At 38.0% G+C, this 26,050-nt stretch overlaps 1 protein-coding gene across 1 annotated transcript in view; it reads right to left on the reverse strand.

Moving 5' to 3' along the window:
* The window catches only part of RP1 (RP1 axonemal microtubule associated), a 296,245-nt gene that overhangs the window by 29,086 nt on the left and 241,109 nt on the right, over positions 1 to 26,050 (reverse strand). The window contains exon 26 of the mRNA XM_087864419.1: positions 5,601 to 5,820. Coding sequence (XP_087720545.1) covers positions 5,601 to 5,820 — 220 coding nt within the window. The remainder of the gene's footprint in view (positions 1 to 5,600; positions 5,821 to 26,050) is intronic.

Below are 26,050 nucleotides of genomic sequence, written 5' to 3' on the forward strand. Positions count from 1 at the left end.
TAATTTTGTTTTGTTATATTAGTCACCATACAGTACCTCCCGTTTTTGATGCAATGTTCCATGATTCATTATTTGCATATAACACCCAGTGCACCATGCAATATGTGCCCTCCCGGCCTATCCCAATCCCCCACCCCCCCCTCCCCTCTGAAGCCCTCAGTTTGTTTCCCAGATGTCCACAGTCTCTCATGGTTCATTCCCCCTTCTGTTTATCCCCCCCTTCATTCTTCTATATATACAATGGAATATTACTCAGCCATCAGAAGGAACGATTATACAACATTTGCAGCAACACGGGCAGGACTGGAGATTATGCTAAGTGAAATAAGTCAAGCAGAGAAAGACAATTATCATATGGTTTCACTCATCTATGGAACATAAGAAATAGGAAGATCGGTAGGAGAAGGAAGGGAGAAGGAAGGGTAAAATGCAGCTTTTTAAAACAATATAAATTGAGATATAACTAATATAGCAGGTCAATATGATTTCTTCTGTCTCTTATTGGTACCATGGATTTCAAAATCCTTCTATACATTATTTTGGGTGGGGGGAGAGGCAGGGTGAGGGGCAGAGGGAGAGGGAGAGAGAGAACCTTGAGCTGGCTCCACACCCAGCATCGACATGGGGCTCAATCTCACAAGATCATGAGATCATGACCTGAGCCAAAAATCAAGACTTGGATGCTTAATGGACTGAGCCACCCAGGTGCCCCTATACGTCGTTTTTAAAAAGCAGAATGGATTCTTGACAGATGTTAGCAACAGGGTGACTAGTAGGATTCTAAATCTTTTCCCCAACTGCTGGATATCAGCTCTAATTTTTCCTCATATATACTCTGTATTTCTAACATTCCTAAATCAGTTTCTAACATTCCTACATCAGTTTAAAATGATTTATGCAACAGAACATGCTGAGTTTTTTAAAAAATTTATTTTTCAATTTATTTAAAGTAAGGGGAAAAAAAACAGTTCCCCATTTCTTCTATCCCCATCTCTACCTCTTGCAACCACCAATATGTTCTCTGTATCTATGAGCTTGGGTTTTTTTGTTTGTTTTTTGTTTTTAGATTCCACATACAAAAGAGATCATACAGTATTTGCCTTTCTCTGTCTGACTTATGTCACTTGCCAAAATGCCCTCGAGGTCCATCCATGTTGTCACAACTGGTAAGATTTCATTCTTTTCTATGGCTCAATAATACTTCATTTATATATGTGTATCTATATATATATATATACACACACATATACATACACATATACATATATACATATACATCTATACATATACAAAATACCAAAATTGTACATATTATACCAAATAATTCTATAAGTATATAAACATAATTATATTTATATAGCAAAATTGTATATACTATGGCATAATATGCACTAGTACATATAATTATATGCCATATATATAGTATAATATATATAACTTTGGTATATATAATTATAATATATATAATTATTTGGTATATATATTATAATTATATTTATATTAAATATATATAAAAGCCAAAATTTCTTTATCTATTCATCCATGGAGGGTCACTTAGGTTGTTACTCTATCTTGGCTATTGTAAATAATGCTGCAATAAACTTGGGGGTCCTTATATCTTTCCAAATTAGTGTTTTCATTTTCTCTGGATGAATACCCAGAAGTGAAATAGCTGGATCATATGGTAGTTCTATTTTTAATTTTTTGAGGAACTTCCATACTGTTTCCACAGTGCCTGCACCAATTTACATTCTCACCAACACTGGGAATGCACAAGGGCTCCCTTTTCTCCACATCCTCACCAACACTTGTTATGTCTTGCCTTTTTGATCATATCCATTCTAACAGATGTGAGGTGGTATCTCATTGGTTTTGATTTGCATTTCCCTGATGATTATGATTTGAGCATCTTTTCATGTACTGGTTGGCCATATGACTGTCTTTTTTTTGGCGTATAGTTGACACACAATGTACATTAGTTTCAGGTGTACAATGGGTAATGATTTGACAAGGTTATACATATGTTATGCTCATCACAAGTGTAACTACTGTCAGTTCCATACATTACTTCTTTAGGAAGTATCTATTTGGATCTGCCCATTTTTTAATTGGATTGTTTTTTCCTATTAAATTGTATGAGTTCTTTATATATTTTAGATTACTAGCCCTTCGTCAAATATATGATTTGCAATTATTTTCACCCATTCAGTAAGTTGCTTTTTCATTTTGTTGCTGGTTTCCTTTTTTGTGTAGAAGCTTTTTAATTTGATGTAATCTCACTTGTTTTTGTTGTTTTTGCTTTCAATGTCAGATTAAAAAAGAAATCATGAAGATCTATGATAAGGAGCTTACCTCCTACATTTTCTTCTAGGAATTTTATGGTTTTAAGTCTTTTTTTAAAGATTTTATTTATTTACTTGTCAGAGAGAGAGCACAAGCAGGGGAAGCTGCAGGCAGAGAGAGAAGCAGGCTCCCCACTGAGCAGGGTGTCTGATGTGGGACTCAGTCCCAGGACCCTGGGATCATGACCTGAGCTGAAGGCAGACACTTAACCAACTGAGCCACCCAGGCGTTCCTACGGTTTTTATTCTTATGTTCAAGTATTTAATCCGTTTTGAGTTAATTTTTGTGTATGGTGTTAGATAGTGGTCCAGTTTTGTTCTTTTACATGTAGCTGTCCAGTTTTCCCAGCACCATTTATTGAAGAGATTGTCCTTTCCCTACTGTATATTCTTGGCTCCTCTGTCATAAATTCATTGACCACATATATGTGGGATTACTTCTGGGCTCTCTATTTTGTTCCATTGATCTATGGGTCTTTTTTAATGCTAATACCAGACTGTTTTGATTGTTTCGTAATATAGTTTGAAATCAGGGAGTGAAATACCTCCAGCTTTGTTCTTCTTCCTCAAGAAAGCTTTGGCACTGGAATATCTTTCCATTTATTAGTGTCTTCAATTTCTTTCATTAATGTCTAATAGGTTTCCATATGCAGGTTTTTCTCTCCCTTGGTTAAATTTATTCCTATGTATTTTATTCTTTTCAATGCAATTGTAAATAGGATTGCTTTCTTAATTTCTCTTTCTGATAGTTTGTGATTAGTGTAAAAAAATGCAACAGGTTTTTTGTGTGTTGACTTCGTATCCTGCAACTTTACCTAAGTCATTTATTAGTCTTAATAGTTTTCTGATGGAGTTTTAGGATTTCCTATATATAATATGTCAGCTGCAAACAGTAACAGTTTTGCTTCTTCCTTTCCAATTTGTATGCCTTTTATTTCTTTTTCTTGCCTAATTGCTCTGGCTAGAGCTTCCAGTACTATGTTGAATAAAAATGGTGGGAGTGGGCATCCTTGTCTTATTCCTGATCTTTTAACTTTTCAACCCTGAGCATGTTAGCTGTGAGTTTGTCATTCATGCCTTTATTATGTTGAAGTACATTCCCTCTATACCCACTTTTCTGAGTTTTTATCATAAATGGCTGCTGAATTTTGTCAAATGCTTTTCCTGCATTTATTGAGATGATCATATGATTTTTATCCTTCATTTTGTTAAAGTGGCATCTCATATTAACTGATTTGTAGGTGTTGAACCATCTGTGCACCCCTGAAATAAATCTCCACTTGATCATGGTGTATGATTCTTTTAATGTATTGTTGAATTTAGTCTGCTAATATGTTGTTGAGGATTTCTGCATCTATGTTCATCACAGGTACTGACATGTAATTCTCAATTTCTTAGGACCCTTTTATCTTTTCCATTTCATTCTGACATTCCTGGATACTACTGTCATCCTCGCATGACTATAGGGCAACTAAAACTGTTAGGGTCTAGAGATTTATGTATTAAATGAGATTTTCCATGAGGAAATGCTTTCATAAACTGTGAAAATATATACAAATATAAAGAATTAGTATTAAATATTTCTCCTTTCATTAAGCTGCTATTATCCTAAATCTTGTTTTTTCTATATCTGAATTAATCTACAAGTATTTCTACAGCACACAGCCCATGTGTCCTGTGCTGTGCATCAATCTAATAGGGATTGAGAATACATAAAACAGGCCCCTGTTGGAGAGAGGCTAATCAATGTGAATTTGGTATAGAAAGACCAGACTCTCCATGTAGTCTTAAAGGAAATAGGCTGAAGTGGAGGGGCAAGGGTGGTGACTTCTGATGGAGTTGTGGTGGGTTCAAAGCATCAGTGAGCTCTGGAGTGAAGACTTGTAACAAAGTTGAAGAGAAGAAACTGATGACAAGGCAGAAAGCGGGGAGTCATTGCAGCTAAAATAAGAACTGAAACCACAAAACTAAATAATTTCTGGGGAATGGAAGCCCTTTCTGAGTCATCTTTCTATTCCCTGGTTCTTTGTACTCCCGGCAGACACTTGGCACCTAATACCTGTTTGTATACATGTGTTTTCCTTTACTTGTGTGAAATGGCTAAGTAGACCATGGATGGTTATTAGACATGATGAGGTGGTGAATCATCAAATGGAACACTGGGGCTCAAGGCAAGGAAGAGGACATGGCTGAAGATGAAGTATTACACCTCTCTGTAGAGTTAACAGCAGAAGTTAGAGAGAGGCTCAAAAGGGCAGGGAAGAATCAAGCATTTAAATCCATATGTTCAAGGAAAGAGAACCAAGTGGAGCCAGTGATAGAAAGGCTAAATAGCTTGCCCAGGGTGACACAGCTAAACACACCACTAAGCCCAGACTAATGCACTGAGTCTGGTTCCAGAGCCTCTAGAAATCGTTTCCTCGTCAAATGAGGGATCAACAGTGACGAATATAGTAGACAGGTCTAGGACACCAAGAAAACACACACACACAATCATTTAATTTTGGAACAAAACAGCCATCAGCATCCATTGAGAGGGAACATTTTCACTACAGCAGTGGAGGCAAAAATAAGGTGGTTGTCAGAGAGATGCAGGGAATGGATGGAGAGACAAGTAAAGCAATGTGTGAGTTCACTTTTAGGCAAAAGAAACGAAACTGAGTAAGGAATTCAGGTGCTCCCAAATTCATGATTGCTGACATTTGTTAATATAGGGAAACAAGAGGAAAGCCTCATTTAAATGGCTAGCAAAACCGTCTAGAGAAAGACGAATTGATAACACACATACATCCTTGCATATACATTTTCACCTTTGAACAGCCATACAAGTGCTAACCCTAAAGCCTAATATTCTAAGTCAGGAGTAGGCAAGCTGTGGCCTGTGGGTGAAATCTACCAGCACATGTTTTTATACAGCACAGGAGCTAAAAATGCTTTTTACCTTTCTTAATGGTTAAAAAAAAAACAATTAAAAGTAGAATCCTATTTCTTAACAAATGAAATTTACATGAAATTCCAGGTTCAGTGTCCACAAAGGAAGTTTTATTGGAATGCAGCTACACTGTTAGTTTACATATTATCTATAGCAGATGTCTCACAACCCTGGCAAAGCTGAGTTGTTTGGATAGATTTTATGGCCCACAAACCGTAATTTTTTAGTGTCTGGCCCTTTCCAGAAAAAGGTTGTCAATCTCCATTCTACATCATCTCAATTGTTTTAATTTTTAATACATATACAAAGGAAAGGAAATTATATACCTGGTAAAGGTGCTTTATTAGTTCTTGCAATAGGCATTTCTTTCCATAGATCTCCACCATTTTCATTCTCAGCTATCCAGGAGTCAATAGCTAGACAAAACAGCTCACATGTGTCTATATTTTCAAGCCTAATTTCTTCCAGATACCATGCGGGATCATTTCCACTGTTGTCATGTCCAATGCGTACTTTATAGATTTCACCAATATCTTTAAGATTAATCTGCAACAAAAAGGGGAAAAGGGAAATAAAAGTCCCCACATTTCTGATTTGATTTTTCAACACAAAAATTCATATTCAGGGGGGCCTCTGTGGCTCAGATGGTTGAGTGTCTGCCTTCAGCTCAGGTCATGATCTCCAGGCCCTGGAATCGAGCCCTGCATCTGGCTCCCAGCTCAGTGGGAAGTCTGCTTTCTCCTCACCCTCTGCCTCTCCCCCTGCTTGTACTCTCTTTGTCTCTCTCTCTCTCTCAAATGAATAAATAAAATCTTTAAAAATATATATTCAATTTTGAATTCAATACCCCACATGCACTCCTTACTAATTTTCCTTACAACTGTTTACTTGTAACACTGTGAAATGCTGTTACATATGGCAAAGCATGAATCCACTGACCATGGAAAAACCAATAGATTAAATCCAGCTAGTTTTGACTACATGTTTTTTTTAGCAATTTATTATTACCTTGCAAAATAAATGTTTTATTATAATATTGATATACACTATTTATTTGGTAGTTAGACCTGAAGAAGACAATCTAATTCTCTGATGTCTATAATAGATTGGATATTCCCATTAAAGTGAGATCCTAAGGAAAAGAAACCATATATGCTTCTGGATTTTAAACTAGGGCCAACCAGGTAGCCCTGAAACAGAGTGGCATGGGAAAAGACTATGACTTTGCAGCAGTGTTGGTAATATGATTAACAAGTAATTCTGCCTTATACCCCTTTTCACCTCCCCGAACAACTAATTAATTACCTGGCATAATAAATATTCTCAGGTATCATTCACTATTCAGAATGAGCAATATTTCTCTCTCTCTTTTTTAAAGATTTTATTTATTTGAGAGAGAGAGAACAAGCAGGGGGAGCGGCAGACAGAGGCAGAGGGAGAAGCAGACTCCCCACTGAGCAGGGAGCCTGATGTGGGGCTCAGTGTGGGGCTCCATCTGAGGACCCGGGATCATGAACTGAGCCGAAGGCAGATGCTTAACCGACTGAGCCACCCAGGCGCCCTGCAATATTTCTCTTTTAAAAATTCTTACAGGGGTCATATGAAAAAATTGATCATTTATATACTACGTTAGTTTTTTATTGCAAACAAGGACCTTTATTGCCTCTTGATTCTGTGGGTCAGAAATCCAGACACTATGTGGCTCAGCCGGGTTCTCTGCTCAGGGCCTCACAAGCTGAACTCAAGGTGTGGGCTGGGCTGGGCTCTTCTCTGGAGGCTTTGAGGAGAATTCTGCTTCCAGGCTCATTCAAGTTGGTGGCAGAATCCAGTTCCTTGTGGATTTAGAACTGAGGTTCCTCTTCCTTTGTGTAGTTCCTTCACCTCCAAGCCAATAAAGGGCGCTCTGAACCCTTCTCATGCTTGGGATCTTTCTTTCCCTCTGCTACCAGCAGGAGAATGATGTTTGCTTTTAGGGGCTCATATGATTTAGATTAGGCCCACCTAAATAAATCAGGCTACTCCCTATTTTAAATTGCATACTATGTGACACCATAAGTAGAAACAATGTTATCTGCCTTCTGGTATTTTGTCTCCCTCTACTCAACTTCTTTTCTCCTCTGTGGTATTATCATAAGCATTCACGGTGCCAATGGAAGTTATTCCTTCAGAGTTTACGCAGACCTGCCACGTTTTTTTCTACTAAAATATTTTTTATTGGTAATATAATTTTGGGTTGCTGCACTGGTGATAATTGTTGTGAATGAATTCTGCCCTTTAGCCAAAATGCCTTTTAGTCACGATGCACAGAGTTCAACAGAGTTGAGCTAAATAATTGGACCCCTCCTATTATCTCTGGAACAAAGTGGTTATAAAAATACTATCACGTAGAAAATCTTAATATTGGTGCTTTGTAACTAACCTCCTACAGAATGGAGCTGCAGACAATAGGACACAGGAATGAAAATAGAGGCCACATCCCAAAACGGGTTCAAAAGCAAAATTGTGTGGTGGCTAAAACCCTGGTTTTTGAAATGAGATCTGGAGTTGAAAGTTCCTTTGCCCTTGCTGGTTGTGTAAATGTCAGCAAGTATACCCACTCTTCTAACCTTCAGTTTCCCCATCTGAACACTATAATAGTACCAACCTTATGAAGTTCTATAGCACTCAGTAAGTATTAGCAGACATCATTTTATCAATCAGAATTATGTGCTAAATAGAAAATGCCTAAATCTGCCTAATGTAAAAACAAGATTAATCTGAAGACAGGGTCCAGCATTCATAGAAGGAAATTAAACTAGTATTTGGCCATGATACATGAAATTGAAATTGATAAGGCTTATATCTAACCCTGCTGGCAAAAGCAGATATTTGTCAACAAAACCTAAATGGTGCCATGGTCAAGAAATGAAATCATTACGCACACACCATGCATGCATGGGTTGGCCAATTAAAATCAGAACCAAATGACTGTACCACAGTCTGGCTAGTGCTATAGATTGCTCCCAATTTACTTCTAACATGTTAGCCAAACTGATTTGGAACTCTTTGTTCTGTCTTAATATAGTCAACTTGGGTCACTTCAGCTTTAATAAAGTACAAATGCAATATGCCAAGAAATTATTCTTGCACATAACTGTTTTTAGTTTTCTGCATTTAACTTCTACACTTGAAAACACACACACACACACACACACACACTCTCTCTCTCTCTCTCTCTCACACACACACACACACACACACAGTTACTTCATAACGTAGGATGGCTTTTTATCATACAGATGGACAACATCATTCCTCAGTTATTCTCCAGAAGGGGAATTATGCTTAAAATAGTATACAGTCACAGATTAAAATAAAATTATCTTCAACCTGAAGACCAAAGAGGCATATGGATTGAGAGATAGAGGGTCAGAAAGAGAAGGCAGAAGAAATATGATCCATTCTCATTGTTGTAGTGTCACATATTGAAATTATAATGATATCAATAAACTTCCACTACATAACCAGAACATGAAGATTTAAAAAATTGTGATTTGAAATGTTTCATTTGGGTACCTGAAATTATTAACAAAAATGGATTAAGTCTACACTGAATTTAAGTAAGAAAATAAACCACTATGTATATATCCACATGTTTTGGATAATTCTGTTTATCATATATACTAGTCCCAAGAACATCTTTAATTTGGACTAAGGAAATTAACATTTAACAAATTTTTATTACAGACAAACACTGCTCTAAGTAAGCATATATGAACAGGGGAAAAACGGAGCTCTCACAATCATGTGAACTGCTAATCTGATCCATTCAAAGTGAGAAATAAAGTGGGAGTTTAAGAAAAGTATGAGATGGTTCAGTACAAGCAGGGCAGGTAGCAAGGAACCTGGACTTGGAAGACTGAGCACCATGTCCGTGGAGGAGAGAAGAAAGAAAATGCTATGAGCGAAACCAGTAAGAGTCAATGTACTTCTTGAGTCTGAGCTTATTATTCCTGAAATTTCACAAGTCTGGGTTTTATTCTCTCTGTCTGCATGGAAGATAGTATCCTTTTAGGTACTTCATAAAAGCAGATGCTGCTGCCAAGAAATGGACCAGGGGGCGCCTGGGTGGCACAGCGGTTAAGCATTTGCCTTCGGCTCAGGGCATGATCCCGGCGTTATGAGATCGAGCCCCACATCAAGCTCCTCCGGTAGGAGCCTGCTTCTTCCTCTCCCACTCCCCCTGCTTGTATTCCCTCTCTCGCTGGCTGTCTCTGTCAAATAAATAAATAAAATCTTTTTAAAAAATTAAAAAAAGAAAAGAAATAGACCAGGAGCAACTCCTTGGCTGGAGATGTCTAGCATCATACATAAGCACACGGGTTCCACGGCAGATGGATCCACTACAAACCCAGACACTGAGACCCTCAGGCACTGGGATCTTGAAGAAGTGATATCTTCTCTCTAAACTTCGGTTTCCTCATTTACAAAATGCAGTAATCAAATTTCACTTTACTGGGAGACTGTGAGGATAAGGGACACATTAATTAGCAAAAATTGGTCAAATAAACACATTATTAGGTTCTTAATGAATGGTGGTGATTTTAGTAATATTATTATTACTAAAAGGAGATGGAAGGAAGTAGGTGAAGAATAGAGTGGGGAGAAGGAAACTAAAGTCCATTTACTTCAATTATAAAAGTATTCTTTCTCAGTGCCTTTGACCCGCCAGCAATGAGCTAGGCAGATGAGAAAAGGAGACAAGCCAAGGGAGATCAGTCCTCTCCACCCAAGATGTCCTCACCAGCCAGCAGCATCCCAGGGATGACTATGGGGTTGGCCTAACTAGATCGGAGTCCAGTCCTCGGAAGCAGAGCATGAGAAGAAAACACAGAGCTTGTCATCGGAAAACCAGGCTCAAGGCTGGTCATTTCCTATCCCTGAGTCTCAAGTTTCTCTTTGTAAAAAGAGGGTTTTTGTAAGCACCAAATTAGATAATCTTGTGAAAGCATGTTATAATTCATAGATTGACAGTCCATGCAGATCTCAGAGAACAGGGTAGAGAGGTTTGGAGAGTTCTCTAAAGAATAACCAGGACTTGTACTGTACCTTGTGTTCAGACCATGCCTTTACTTGGAACTCCCTTGATTGAAATAGTCGGGAAAATTAGGTAGTAATTTGAGGGGTACTCAAGAAAGAATTTGAGGATTATCACAAGAAAGGACATTTTTCATTTGTCGATGAAAATATTCATGCAAAAAATAGCAGAAAAGATTCTCGAAGATGAAAAATGAACTTGAAAAAAATATTCCCTTTGCAAACTACACAATACAATGCATATCCTACCTTCCCAAAGATGAAGGCTTTTGTATGTTAAAAGCTGTATAGCCTATTAGAGAATGTTCAGTTACAGAACCATGAAGGAATAACCTGTATTGTCTAGGAAAACAATATGACTGATGGACTGTGAATATTCATACAATAAGTTTATGGAAAAAATATTCCCTCTGCAGGTATCTAGTTTTGGGGTTTTTTGTTTGTTTGAAGAAAAATTTTGTAACAAAATTTAAAATTTTTTTTTACTTCAGTATAGTTGATATAGTGATTCAACTCCTTTATATGCTATGCTGTGCTCGCCACAAATATAGCTACCATCAGGTATCTACTTTTAGATGTAGATCTTAATCCAGACATTTTTGCATATGTAGTTACTGACCAGTTGGATTTTTCTAACTTGGAGATGCTAACCTCATGCAAACCTCAGTATTTTTTCAATAAATGGCAACAAAGTTATTTTTTAAAAACAATTCTATTCTAGAAGCAAATTTCATGTTCTACAAAGTCTCTTTTTTCTGTTTAAAAACACTTTCATAGTTTGGGGCGCCTGGGTGGCGCAGTGGTTAAGCATCTGCCTTCGGCTCAGGGCGTGATCCCGGCATTCTGGGTTCGTGCCCACATCAGGCTCCTTCACTAAAAGCCTGATTCTTCCTCTCCCACTCCCCCTGCTTGTGTTCCCTCTCTCGCTGGCTGTCTCTCTCTGTCAAATAAATAAATAAAATCTTTAAAAAATATATAAAATAAAAAAAATAAAAACACTTTCATAGTTTGGAAAAAAAACATACTGGAACACAAATTAGCTTTGTGATCACTGAAATCCCATCTGGGCGCATTTCATTTCCATTCAATATATCAATCTATACAGGATATCTCATTTTACATATTTATCACAAAAAAAACACCATATTTCAAAAGAACATTATGGCTTAAAAGCTCAGAATAGGAATGTGGAAGTATAGACTGGAAAGTTGGGCTCTAATACGTTAGAAACACTGAAAACTGTCAGGGTAAATTTTTAAGAGAAAGTAAGCAACACCACTAAAAACAAGCAAGTATCCAAAACCATAAGCAGAAACAATTTGCTATATTGTACAACATGACAATGAAAATGATATGCTTTTCCTCTCTACATGTCCTAGTCAAAAATTCTTGATGTTAATCAGTCCCAAAGCATCCCCCCCACCAAAGAGACAGGAAGCCGTGATTCTCTTATAATTTTTCATAGGCTACCACTGGTGAGTACTTTTCCCAAAGCCCTGCCCCCTGGCATTTTCTGTATTGTAACATATGCCCCTCCTCTTGAAAGAACTGGAAAAGAAATCTTTCCTGGCTTAATTAGTAAATGATAGATTTAAAAAAAAATGTGGGGGATCTTTATGTCCTAGAATATTTAGGCTTCCTTCTGAAGCTAGACAGGAGTGCCTGAATCAAAGAATGCCTTATTTTTTATTCTTGATGCCAGTCAGTCACCAGCCAAGTTCAAAAACCCTGGTCTAATCAATCTTAAAATGTTTAAAGAACCTCATTATCTCAGATGTGACTAGGTTTTCCCAGTCCCCAGTCCCTGACACTGACTTTATCTGTCAGAGTAAACAGCTTCTCACACAACTGGCTACCCAGAGTCTCTAAAGACTTAGAAGCTACTACCTGTAAACTAAGTGTGGGTACATTACAGACCCTAGTCTCAATTTCTTGAGAAAACTTAAGGATTTGGTATTTTTCGGTTGTTGACTTTATCCTCCCTACTGGACTCTTAACTCTTTGAAGACCTAAGCTCTGTCTTCCTTTCTGTATCCTTAGTACATACAAACATTTGGTATGTAAAAATGAATATAACAGTTGTTGAATAAATAATTTAATTTTGATATTTTTAAATTTTCATATATTTCCTTCATTCTCTTTGCTTTCTATCAAAATTTTGCTGGATGAAAAAAATTGATGATAATTTGCAAAATTATGATAATTTGCTATGACATACTCCTGGTAAATATCTGAACCCCAGTAACTAGGGGAAAAAAAAGTTCTTACTCATACTATGAAATTGCTGTTTTTTAAAAAATTTAGTAATATTATGCAATTCAATTAATGAAGCCTGAACGAATGAAAAAAATGGCTTTTACCTTATTATGTCATCCGTTTTCTTTTTTTAAAAGTAGGTTCCGCTACCAGCGTGGAGCCCAACATAGAACCTGAACCCAGGACCCTAAGGATCAAGACCTGAGATGAGATCAAGAGTCAGACACTCAACCAACTGAGCTACCCAGGTGCTCCATGCCATCTGTTATTTTTGACAGTGAGTGAATTCTGCTGGGAAACAAATGCCAACATCTTTATAAAAAGGGTTGTGTGATTAAGGTTTGAAGCCATTGTCCCATGCCATGGATCTTCGACTTATTCTAACAGCAGAGATATTTTTCCTGGATTTCCTCATAAATTTTGATACATTTTGGACAAATATAAGAAGATTGTAACCATTTCTGTATTTAGGTTCCAGTTTCATCAATGGTAGAATAGCTTACATGGACTACAACTCAGCCATAAAAAGGAATGAACTACTGATACAGACAACAACTTGGATGGATCTCAAGGGCATTGTGCTAAATGGAAAACAAAAACCTAATGTAGCCATATTGTTCCAATTATATAACATTCTCAAGATGACAAGGTAATAGAGATTATAAAAAGAACAGTATTTTTCCAGGAATGGTGGTGGTACATGTGTGTCAGTGGGATCTGAGACTCTAAGGAAATGACACAAGGGAGATCTTTGGGGGATATAACAGTTCTATGTCATGCATGACTGTGGTTATATGAATCTATACATCTGATAAAACAACATGTAACTATACACACAGATTGTACCAATGTCAAAGTCTTGATTTCATATTGAACTGTAACTATGTAGGATGGATCCAGGGAAGGAAACTGGGTGCATGGGATCTCTCTGAATGTTCTTTGCAACTTCTTGTGAAGCTATAATTATATGACAACAAAAAGGCCAAAAAAACATGTACTTTACCAGCGTTTTGTTACACTTAGAAAGACCCTCTGGAGGGCTCATCTCTTAGGAGATGAGAGAATTTTTCTGCATAATGATTTCTCCAGGCATTTGGCTAATGCGCATTTGGGAGTACATGGTGACTGGCTGCTTCAGTTGGCTATTCTGATGTCAGTGGGGCAAAGGGAGACCTTCCTCACCTTGGCATAATACCTACTTTTTCCTGGATTACTTGAATTACTCACAATTCTCTGTATTTTTTCCTTCCTTCCCACACAGAAATACATACATTTTTGTGCTTATAAATAGATACATAATTAAAATAAGAAACAAAATACTCATATATTCAAGATACCCATAAAATAAATGTGCAGTTTTAATTTTAATACATTTGCATCTATAGAAGATATAAACAATTTGCAAAACGTAGGAGAGTTGGAATTTACTCACGATTTAAATTGTTAATGATTCATTTTTTCCAATTTCTTTCTTTTATATTCCAGGTAATAAAAACTATGCTGAATAACATCAGAATTACCCAAAATCATAGTGGATATATTGAAAGATGATTCCTGCTACTCTCAAATATGCTACTCTCTGGGTAATTTTTTCTGTTGCATTTTGCAGATTGTTTACATCTTTTATAGAAGTGAATTTATTAAAATTTCACATGGCACGGGGCTTTACATGCATCCCATTTATTAACACTCCTTTATTTATTAAAATCAATAAATAATTAAACATACACTATTATATATGCCCTTCTTTGTATTACATCTACATTTTTTACATTTTACATTCACTTTTCTCTTTTGAATATAATTACTAATTCATAGCTGTTCACAGTCACCACTTGTTTCAATTAACTATTATGATTATTATCACTATTATGAAGATGGTACTTCCAGCTTAGCTCGTACAAGTCCCTTTAATTTGCTCTTCTGTCCTTCAGCACTGCCCTTGACATTTTTGAAGTTACCACTGGGATTCCAGACAACAAAAAGATATTCCAGACCAATTCTGGTTTGGTGTTTTGGGTTGTGTTTGTTTGTTTTGGTTTGATTTTGTTTTGTTTTGTTTTGTTTTGTTTTGCTTTGTTTTGGGGTTTTTTTTGGTTTTGGTTTTTTTGCTCAATGACATAGGACAATTTCGTGCCCAGTTAGTCTGGTTCTTTTTAGTGGTGTGCATTATTAGAGACAAAATATGGACACTCTGGGATACATAAGAGTTGCAGGTGGATGGAAGTGTGACCTCTGTAGGGACGATTAGTGATGGCAGACTAGAAAATATGCAACTTTTTAAGGTCATGAGTTCATACTAATATTTCCAATTTAACACATGAAGTTACTCTCCCTACCTTTCCTAGAGTCTGAAATTTTATCAACCACAAGGCCACTGATGCTGATAGCTTCATGCCCACAACCAACATAAGAAGTAAATATCTCTACCCCCTTTCCACAAATCAGAAGGTAGTTTTGAAAGTGTTAAATTAGCCTCCCTTACACAGTAAAGCAGAATATGGCATCAAGCCCATAACTACTAAAATTTCTTTCAGACAATGTAAGTCTACTGAAATTGGTGTCAATATGTTTATGTGAATTATTCGTGTGGTTTGGCAGCATCTATTTTTTTGTGCAGATACCTGCAGGGTTTTCTTAGCATTCCAAAAAGCTGCCAAGGTGTATCTGGATGTGGGTCCCTTTCCATTGATTTTGTGTAGAACCCGATGAGCCCTTTCATTTACATATGATAGTCTTTCCATAACTCTAGAAAGTTTGTTCCATTATTTTTTATGACTAATTATTACTTATTCTCTTGTTTCTTTTTCCAAAACACCTTGGTTTACTTTGTGTTCTTGATCCTCTACCCCTGCCTTCTTTTCTCCATTTTCTCTCTTTTCATTCTGGGGGATCGCTTCTGGTGATCACTCTTAGGTGGTGCTATTTCACACTCCTCTGATTTATATATGAATGTTCATCTACGGTGGCGTTTTTGCTTCTAAGACACTTCCAGCTCTATCTCTCAACTTGATGCTTCATCTTGTGGATTCCTGGAGACAATGACTTCTTTTCCTCCTGTGAGGACACCAATCTCCAAAACGTGCTCTGGGCCCTTCAGGAGGGCACTGCACTGTCCTGATTCCGCCACACCCCAACCCCGCCTTATCTGTAACATTCAGATGCGGTGAGCACCCACTGCTCCCTGCAGCCTGCCGGGCCCATCTCCAGGATTTGGTTCCTAAGGACTCCACCCCACAGAATGCAGTCTATGACTGACAATTTCCTTCCACTTTTTGCTCTATAGTTCCTGGGATTTGCAGTATCTGCCTTGTTCTGGGATCCTGGCAGAAAACGGCCTAGGACTTCAAGAAAAAGCAGAGCAAATAGTAATTGGCCTCTCAGAGTAGTTCCATAGGGGTAAAGACTGGTAGCTGGCCTTTCCAGTGAGCGTGCACCCTAAGACTCTATGCAGGTATACTATCCCATGCCTCATTACCTCTCCTTGGGCAGCTGCTCTCCTTAAGTAAAGCTGAGCCTGTCATTCTGACTCAGCTCCATTTAGATGCCCTTCTGCATCAAGGGGTCTGTTGTTATTCTTAGTTCTCCATGTTGAAAGTTTTCACTGTTACTGAGTCTTCATGTGTTTGTTGTGAGATAGATGCCATTCTGAACAAAAAGTCTCAGTCTAAATAAATCTGAGGGATTTTTATAAAATAGCATTTCTCAGTGTTGATAGAAGTGAGAGGACAGGGAAGCTCCTGTCAGAACAGGCCATCATTAGCATACGGCTTATTTCAGCTACAGTATGCATTTTCACAAAGACACTGTTTATTGAATCCATTTCACAGTTGAGGAAATTGAGCTAAAGTAGCTAGTCCAAGGTTGCATAGGAAGCATGCAAACTACGAATGAAGGCCTCCAGTGCACATTTGGTTCAAAACTGTCAGTCAAGTTCAATCCTGACAGAGGCAGCTTAAGATGACCTTGGCATGAGAAAGTGACCTAAACAATTGTTAACATAATGAGTCTTTGCAATGTTAAAAATGATTTAGAGTTTTTATTTGTATGCTTTTGTTGTTGCTGTTGTTTTTCTTATTCTATAGAGAAACTCTGGTTGTAAGCATTTAGGTTGGTCAAGCTTTACGATAGGAAATATAAGCTCTGTGAGAAACTGTCACATTTCCCAATTATGAAATGTCTTTCATGGTTCTTTTGTGAAAATAAAATGAAATAGACCACATATTAATTATGACCTTCTCTGCAAGTGGAATTTTGTAATACTACAACCCAAGACTAATAAGTTAAAACGAAGAGTATTAGTTTTAAAGAAAAATGTTTTACTTTACGTCTGTGTGAACATCAGCAGAATTAACAGATGTAATAATGAGGGTGTCTAGAATCATTTAACAACAGCAAAAATGTTTGTAGTAAGTGAGGAAATCATTTAGAAAATTAGTTGTGACAGAACATTCTCTGTATTAAACATAGTTTCATTTTGCACACAACATGCACAGACACAGAATATACTCTATTTTCCGGTCACTGATATTTCTGTGTAGTGTGCAAACCCTCCTGCTATTAATTGGACCCCACTCTGTTCAGTCTCATTCCCTACCACTTCCTGCCATGCAAGTTCTTTTCTAGGCTGGTTCATTCTTCACCAGCTTCCAAAGGCCAGGGGCTATCCCCGTCTACCAATCCCCTGGCCCAGAGTATGTGCCCAGGTCTCTCTTCCACCCTTCCAAGCCCTGGGCAAAGTTCCAACCTAACCCCACCTCTTCCAATAGTATCCCCTGGACAACAACCCTAACTTGCATCAAGCTCCTTTGTCTTTGATTTTCCCCAGTTCTTTTTTTTTTAAGATTTTATTTATTTATTTGAGAGAAAGCACACGAGAGAAAGCAGAGAGCACAAATAAGGGCTGGGGGGGAGGGAGAAGCAGACTCCCCACTGAACAGGGAGCCTGTCGCTAGGCTCAATCCCAGGACCCTGAGATCATGACCTGAGCCAAAGGCAGATGCTTAACTGACTGAGCCACCCAGACATCCCTGATTTCCCCCAGCTCTTAATCTTTCATACGTTGAGTCAGTCAGTCATGTAATCCTTCCACTGAAAGTCTATTACATACTAGGCACCGTTCTAGGCACTGGGGAGACACAGTGATGAATAAAATAGATAGGGTACCTACAAATAGACCTTCTAATGGGGTGAGAGAGACAATAGACACAAATGAGGGAAAAGCAATGAGGTGCTTAGTCCCTACACAGACAAATGGGTGACCATTCTACATAAGATGTCTGGGGAAGGCCTTCCTGAGAAAGTGATATTCAGGCAGAGGTGTGGATGACGTGAAGATACTCAGCTGGTGGATTTTAGCAGAGAAAGCATTGCATGTAGAAGGAACAGCTACCATGATCTCTTAAAGGTCCTAAAGTGGGAATGAGTTTGATTCTTCAAGCTTTGAGCAGAAAGAAGTTCCATGGGCTTTTGTTCTCAGGAGAAGCACAGAATGGGTGACGGATAAAGAAGTAGAGAGGTACCATCCATCAGGGGCGGGACGGTAAGCAGGACATAACATGATCTGGTTTTTGGTTTTAAAAAATTTCCCTGACTGCTCTGCAAAGGCAGGATTGCAAGGGAATTAACGTGGAAGCAAAGGGACCATGTAAGAGCCAAATGTTTCATCTGAGTGACAGAACATGGGGATCTTGACTAGGGTGTTGGAAATGGAAATGAAAAAGGATTCTGAATATATTTGGAGGCACATTCTATGTCCCATCTTTATATTTTTAAAGATTTTATTTATTAATTTGACATAGAGAGACAGCCAGTGAGAGAGGGAACACAAGCAGGGGGAGTGGGAGAGGAAGAAGCAGGCTCACAGTGGAGGAGCCTGATGTGGGGCTCGATCCCAGAACGCCGGGATCATGCCCTGAGCAGAAGGCAGACGCTTAACGGCTGCACCACCCAGGCGCCCCTGTCCCATCTTTATTTTAACCACATCTTTAATTTCTTGTACTGGAATTCTCCCTGATTTGCCTTTATATTTCCAGGTTAGAGATTATTCTCATTGAAATCCTGTCATAGTTTGGTAGTTCCTCCTTTTCCCTGGTTTTTGTTCACATTATTCATTTGGCCCAAGCAGGGAGTCTATCCCATCATCTTCTCTTCTTCCTGGCTTTTAAAGGCCTCTAGCTTTTCCTCACGTCTCTAGTTATGTAAGGCTTTAGCTTTACAAAGACCTCTTTGAAAGCTCCTGCTGTTTGTTTTCATTTGTTCTTAATTTTGGCCCTTTATGCATTTTAAAACAACTTTCAAATTTAAGTTTGTCAAGGAAAGCTCTATGGGGTCACAGTGACTTTACTAAATACTTTCCTCCGTTCTCTCTTTGGTTTTGTTTATAATTGGAGAGTAAGGGTTTTATTTTGAAGACTCTATCTTTCTTTGTAAGCCAAATCCCCCAAGGTTTCACATTTACACCTGTGAAAGACAGAGTTAAGCCTCGGCAGCCATCTCAAAGCTAGTAGACAAGAGATCTGTAACACCGAGACAATGTTGTGGTCACATTGGGATATATCAGTATGCTACAGGTTCATAGTCATATCGTATTAAAATTTCTGAAGTAATAATCCCACTAGGAGCAAAGGCAAATGTTCATGTCTAGACATAAGTTAATCCCCATTATAATAATTACCTACAACTGAGCCAAATATGAACTATCTTTCTGGAAAATATTAACATTAACAAATAGAACTTCAAAGCAGGCATCTATTTTTAAAACTTAAAAAGTTAGAGCTGATATTCTTCCCTCTCTCTCTCACTCCCTCTCTCTCTCTCACACACACACACACACACACACACGTTTGTTGTGAAAATACTATAAGAATTACAGGACTGAAAAACGGCTTGCAATGCTATCTAGTCTACCCATCTCGAGATTAGGAGGCCTACAAATGGACCATCCCAGACCATGAAGAAAATTCCAGACTTCCTTGGAATCAACTTCAATAATTACATCTTATGTTAGGAATATTGTTATCAAACTATATTGTCTGGAGTATAACAAATCAGCACTAAACATATCCATAGGCTAGAATACCAAGAGTGAACCCCTTTTTTTATTTGATGTGGAAATTAAATAATGGTTAATAGCTTATTTTTTAACTTAATTTAATAAAAGTACAAGAAGAGAGTTTCTAATTTATTTTTAACAGCTTTATGTAGATACAACTGATATGCAAAAAACTGTACATATTTAATGTACACAATTTGATGGGTTTGGGCATATCCATATGCCCATGAAGCCATCACTAAAATCAAGGTGATAAATACCTCTATCACCTCTGAAAGCCCCTTTGAAGAAGAGAGTTTTAAAGTTTGATTTTAACTTGAAAACTAGAAAATAAGCTTTTCTAAGACTTAGAGCCACTCAACAATTATGTCATAGAATATTTTGAAAATAGTTCTTCCATAAGCCAAGTGACTTATAAAAGAATAATTTGGTCACAAAGGAGAGGATTCCATGGTAGTGGGTTGGAGGAGGGCAGAACTGTGTGTGTCTGTCAAATTACCTACACTAAAAAAGAAGGCTAGATCATATGCTGAGGTTGTTTTTTAGGCAGTGTTTCCACTGTTTTCAATGGGCCCATGGGCACGATCATTTCATGATCAATGGTAAACCTCTCCAAAGAGAACAAATAGCTGAAACAATTTGAGCAGTATCAAATGTCAGCTTAACAAAGTCAAAATTCTACCAAATAAAAGAGGGTTAAGTAACCAGCACACCTGAGAGAGAGAGCTTTGAAAACACAATAACCAGGGCTTTTACTTCATGGGACAAATTGGGAAGCTAAATTCATTCATTCATTCATTCATTCATTCATTCATTCATTCATTCCTCCCAGCAACATACAGAGAGTCCGATTACAGTGCCTATTTGCCACAGAACTTCCTTGGTGAACTCTAAGAAAACACACCAGGTTTTATGTTCTAATGAATATCTATCATGCACTTTGTTCTCCATAGAGAAACCACCATCCACCCCATGATATATGGGTGCCATAATCTGAAATACTTCCAAAGGACAACACAGTTACTCAGAGTTATTTTGGGTTGTTTGTTTGCATTGTTGCTTTTGTTTTGTTTTGTTTACTTTGATTTATTGGAGCGTTCATTCAATCTAGGTGGCTGCCACTTAAAGGCCCTCTTCATTCTTAATGTTCCATGAACTTCTTGGAGAATTTTTTCAGAATTACAATAAGAATTTTGGAGTTTTCACTTAAAACTAGTCCAGTCTTATAATCAATATCAAGTCAAGATTCAAGATGTTTATCTGGTCTAATAAAACCAGTGATGAGAACATGTTGAGGAAAGGAGATTTTCAGCCAAACACTTCACCTATGTTATTTTAAATCCTTACAGCAACCTTATGAGGTATACATAATTATCTCCATTTTGCAAAAGAGTAAACCGAGCTTCAGAGAGGCGATGTCATTTGCCCAAAGCCCTATCACCCTTAAATTTCAAGCAAGAATTTTAACTCAAGATGACTGGATTTTCTAGTGCACGTACTTTCCACCCCACAGCACACTAACCTAGCTGGGCAACTCTATCTCAAGAGGTGAAACTGATCCACATAGGAGAACAAGACAAAACAAAACAAAGTAGAAACACAAACATAACTGGTGCCTCACATGAGTAAACCAATGTTTCCTCCTTTCTTCCTTCCCCCCATCAACTCCTACATAACCACCCCCGTGGAGATACAACCTGTGCTTTGTCAAATAAATGTGTGTGAATATCATATGCTTGAGTACATGTGTGTGATTGTACCTCTGAGGACCAGCTCTCAAATATTCTATAGTATTTTCCAGGGAATTAGGTAATACTAATCATGTGCAAGACCAAATGATTAAACAGTGTTACAACTGATGAAATTAAAATGCTCTTTTCATCTGCTGAATTGGAATGTTTTTGCCATTTTGTCTAAGTCAAAGAGGTTTGACAGCATCCATTCCAATCCTCTGGTGCTCTCTGGACAGTGGCCTGGTTTTACCATGGCACCATATTTCTTTTCGCATTTGGAGCAAAGGTTAACCGTGTTTGTAAACGCTGTCACTACACTGGGGCATACTTAAACAGTAAAACACAGTCATGGTGACACCAAAAGTAGACTGCGTGAGTGAAATAGAAGCCACTCTGTCTTGGGTCAGAGACTGAGCTTCTTGAGGAGCTAAAGACAGAGAAGTCTTCAGGGAGCAGCAAGGCACTGAGTCAGTGGCCCCCTGCAGTACACAGGAAGGCTATTCATGAAACTCAATCCCCCCAAATGAGGTGACAGACGTGAAGTCTGGAGCTCTTTTCTCAGCATGCTAGGTTGCTATCAGTTAACTCATTATCTGGGTCCAGGTAAAGAAGAGTGAAATATATTCCATGGGAACAAGGAAGATACTGATTTGAATGCCCACGTTACCAGTCCTAGAAAAGTGCTGGAAACAATTTAGAGGCACAGTCAATCACACCCTTATCCACGGGGATCTGTTCCAAGACCCCTGTGGATGCCTGAAACCACGGATAATGCTAAATCTTAAATTATGATGTTTTTTCCTATACAGACACATCTATGATCAAGTTTAGTTTATAAATTAGGGCAGTAAGAGATTAACAACAATAACTAATAATAAAATAGAACAATTATAACAATATACTGTAATAAAAGTTATGTGAATACGGACTCTCTCTAAATAACTTATTGTACTATACTCACCCCTCTTCTTGTGATGATGTGAGGTGACAGATCATCTACATGACAAGATCAAGTCAGGTGAAGGACACAGGAACTGTGACATAGCACTGGCTATTACTGACCAGTTGATCATCTGCTCTCTGCTCATGGTTGACCATGGGTAAAACTGAGACCACAGAAGGCAAAACCATGGATAAGGGGAATGGGAGGATGACTGTAATTAAAGTTCAGTATGTAAGGCTTCACTTTCACACTCAAACTGTGGCTTCCTTTCCTGGCCTGCAAGCTATAGAAATTGGACTGGATTTCCCCCTCATAGCCCCTCATCATTGCCACAATAAGAATCTCAGAGAAAACAAAAAAAAAAACTCAATTTTGACTTGTGGCACAGAAGTGTTGATACCAATAAAATCTGTTGGCCAGATGGATTAGTAAGAATGACTTCCCACAGGCATTTAAGAAACTGAAATAACTATAGTTTGAGTCTTTGGAGAATTATTGAGAAATATCATTTCTGTGTCCTTTACTTTCCAATTCAACAGATAAGTGGTAGACAGATAAATGACAGATAGGTGATGATTAGATAGATTAGGTAGATAGATAGATGATAGATAGATAGATAGATAGATAGATGATAGATAGATGATAGATGATAGATAGATGTAAAGAAATGTAAAGGAGAGAGGGAGAGGAAGGAAGAGAAGTACCTAGAATCATGTAAATGAGAATCTACTCTTATGCTTGAGATGTCAAATTAACATATACTAAATAGACAAAGGAAAACAAGTGGAAGTGAAGATTTAAATGCCCTTATGGATGTTTCTAAGGTTGATTATTGAGAAGCCAGGCATGAGGATGAGATGTTTGAACGTTAATCTGTGTGTTATTATATGGTTGGAGCCAATATAGCTGGCAGGAAATATGTGCATTTTATAAGGAATAAAAGCCTGGCAAACGTACACATTTTTCATGGTATTGATGGCATTTAAATTCTTCTCTTGGTCTTGATATAAAACAGTTGTGCCCACTCTGTAATTTACAGACAAGTTTTAGACATGAAGATACAAACTGTGCTTGAAACTGACTCCACAAATATTGTTTTTTAATAAAATGTTTTTATGCAATTATAACTGAGCTCCCTCCTCAAGAGTACGATTCAGGTCTTTGGTGAGGAACAATCAGAAGCTGAGCCTTTGCTGGATACTGTGAACAGAGGGAAAATGTTATAAGTGAGCTTTCTGTTTGGGTTTATCTATGGAATCCTGAGTTCCATGAAAAATGTCAAGATCAAATTAAAAACTTGGATCATCTGAAACCTGGAAACTTTAGAGTGTTCCTCATCCCTAACTTTCTGAATTCTTGCATTCTACCAGTTCAAAAAAAAATAAACAATGGCTGGGGATATCTGAGGCATATGTGTTTAGAACTCACTATCACTCTCAAGTTTATCTACTTCAAAGATATCTGAGGGCCCCAGTCTGGCTGTTGCCTAATGCTGAGGAAGCAACAATGTGTAAGACACATAAAACTCCTTCTCTCAGAGAGCACACAGCTCAGACACAGACTCAGATCTTAAAACCATTAGACTCCGAGGTGATGAGTACTGCAAGAGGGAGCCATGGAGATGAAGGAAATATTGACTTACAGTAGCCAAGGCATCAAGGAATGGCCTGTTTTGTTAAGATTGTCAGAGGTGTTGATGATCATTTGCTGAAGGTGGGTCTGGGGACATCAAGTAAGGGAAAAGCCTGGCAGGAGGGCCCTGTAATAAGGATGCTATAAAAGTACTATGGTGGAAAAGCAAGGTCAGGCTTAGGTTGGCAGCAGTAACAATTGCAAGGAAAACTGCACATCTACATATCACAGCAAAGCAAAATAGAGAGAACCACGTATATTATTTGCTTGTCAAAATCAGGGCTGGGATTTCCCTTCTCTAAGTGAGATATTATTTTGGTTCTTTTAAAATAAATGAGGAAAAGGGCATTTCAGGGTAGCAAGAGACCTACAGACCATTTGACAAGGATTTATTCTCCTATCTCTTTATTACGTACACAACACTACATTTCACAGCCTTTAGAGATTCCCACTGTTATGTCCCCCCAGATTTACGTGTTGAAATGCTAACCCTCCAATGTGATGGTTGTAGGAGGTGTGCCTTTGGGAAGTCATAAGGTCATGAAGGTAAAGCCCTCACAAGTGGGATTAGTGCATTATAAAAGCAAGTCCAGAATGCCCTCATCCTTTTTCTGCCACATGAGACAAGTTGGCACTCAGCAACCTGGCAGAGGTCTCTCACCTCTACCCAACCATACAAGCACCCTGACATCAGACTTCCAGCCTCCAGAACTGGGAGAAATAAATTTCTGATGTGTATAAGCCACCTGATCTGTGGCGCTTCCTTATGGCAGCCCAAATGGACTAAGACAAGCCCTGTGTTTTAACCTCGATGTGTGCATTTGTTCTTTTGTTCACGTAGGTGCGCAGATTTGAACCTCTTACTCGGTGGGGTGGAGGAAACAAAGATTTGGTTCTGCTTCAAGGCAAGAAAGTTGGGACAGTGCCACACTTCATGCCATTTTCTATGAGTGGCAGATAGAAACTGAATTTTCTGTGTAATGGTGGACAGATCCCTCTCTTTTCTCCAGTAGCCACATTAAGCCATAAGCAGCATAGTGTTTGAACAGAGATTTTTCCACAGGAACAGTGCAAGCATTACATGTTTCCTTTGTTGCAATAATGTAAAATTTATTTTTCTGAGAAAGGAACACATAGATTGGTGAGACTTACTTGGGAACAATAGATAACAGTCGATTTATTTCCAACTGTTTTCCAATAGAAGGGAAAAAGTAAATCAATATATGGTGACTTTTAAGAGGCTTCATGCCTGTGAAAGGGATTGGAACATTCCTGGAAACAACACTGCAATCATTTGATAATAATAATTGTGATAATAACAGTAATGATAATGGCGAAAAGCAAAAGATAGAATAATGAAACTTTAAAAAATCTATTTAGAAAGTGATCAGGTACTATATGTAAGGAAATAATTGCCCAAAGTACAGGATTAAGTATTACAAAGATTCAAAAACCATGCCTCCTAATAATCTTTGCACTGAGATCAAAACAATCATCATAGTGATTGCCTTACAAAAAGCCAGGCATTGCAGCATAAAAGTCATTTTAAAATATTGCTTCATATCTGTCTTATCCCAAGATAATTATAAGTCCATGCTGATGACAAATGTAAATTTTGTTTATTTCATTTTGAAAACTGTGGCAGGGATTTTAACGGCATTCACTAGAGCATATGGTCAGAAGTGTGCGTTATTTTGAAAGGTTACTCATGTATGTGCTCCAAACACATATGTACACGCTGTTTAGAACGGTGATAGTGTTCATTGGTCTGAGCTTCCATCAATTTATTTCACTTTCAGATGAGCTTTTGCATTGCACCCTCAGCAGTATTGACTTATTAAAATGCTACCGTTTGCCAACTGGAATACTGTCAAACGTTTTTCAGCTTTCTCTTTCACACTGCAATTCGGAAGAAAATGCTCTTGCTATCACACTGCATCACAAATGACTTTCTTGTTCCCACCTTAAGTAATACAGCTGAAGTTGCTACTTAATTTCCAATATCGGCCTAACTGCTGCAAATGTCATGCATGCAGTTCTCGGTATCAAGGTATGTTGCACAGTCTGCTCTAGAATAGAGGG

The sequence above is a fragment of the Ursus americanus genome, chromosome 9 (assembly GCF_024610735.1).
Source record: "Ursus americanus isolate L20-20 chromosome 9, mUrsAme1.1.p, whole genome shotgun sequence".
Taxonomy (NCBI): Eukaryota; Metazoa; Chordata; class Mammalia; order Carnivora; family Ursidae; genus Ursus; species Ursus americanus.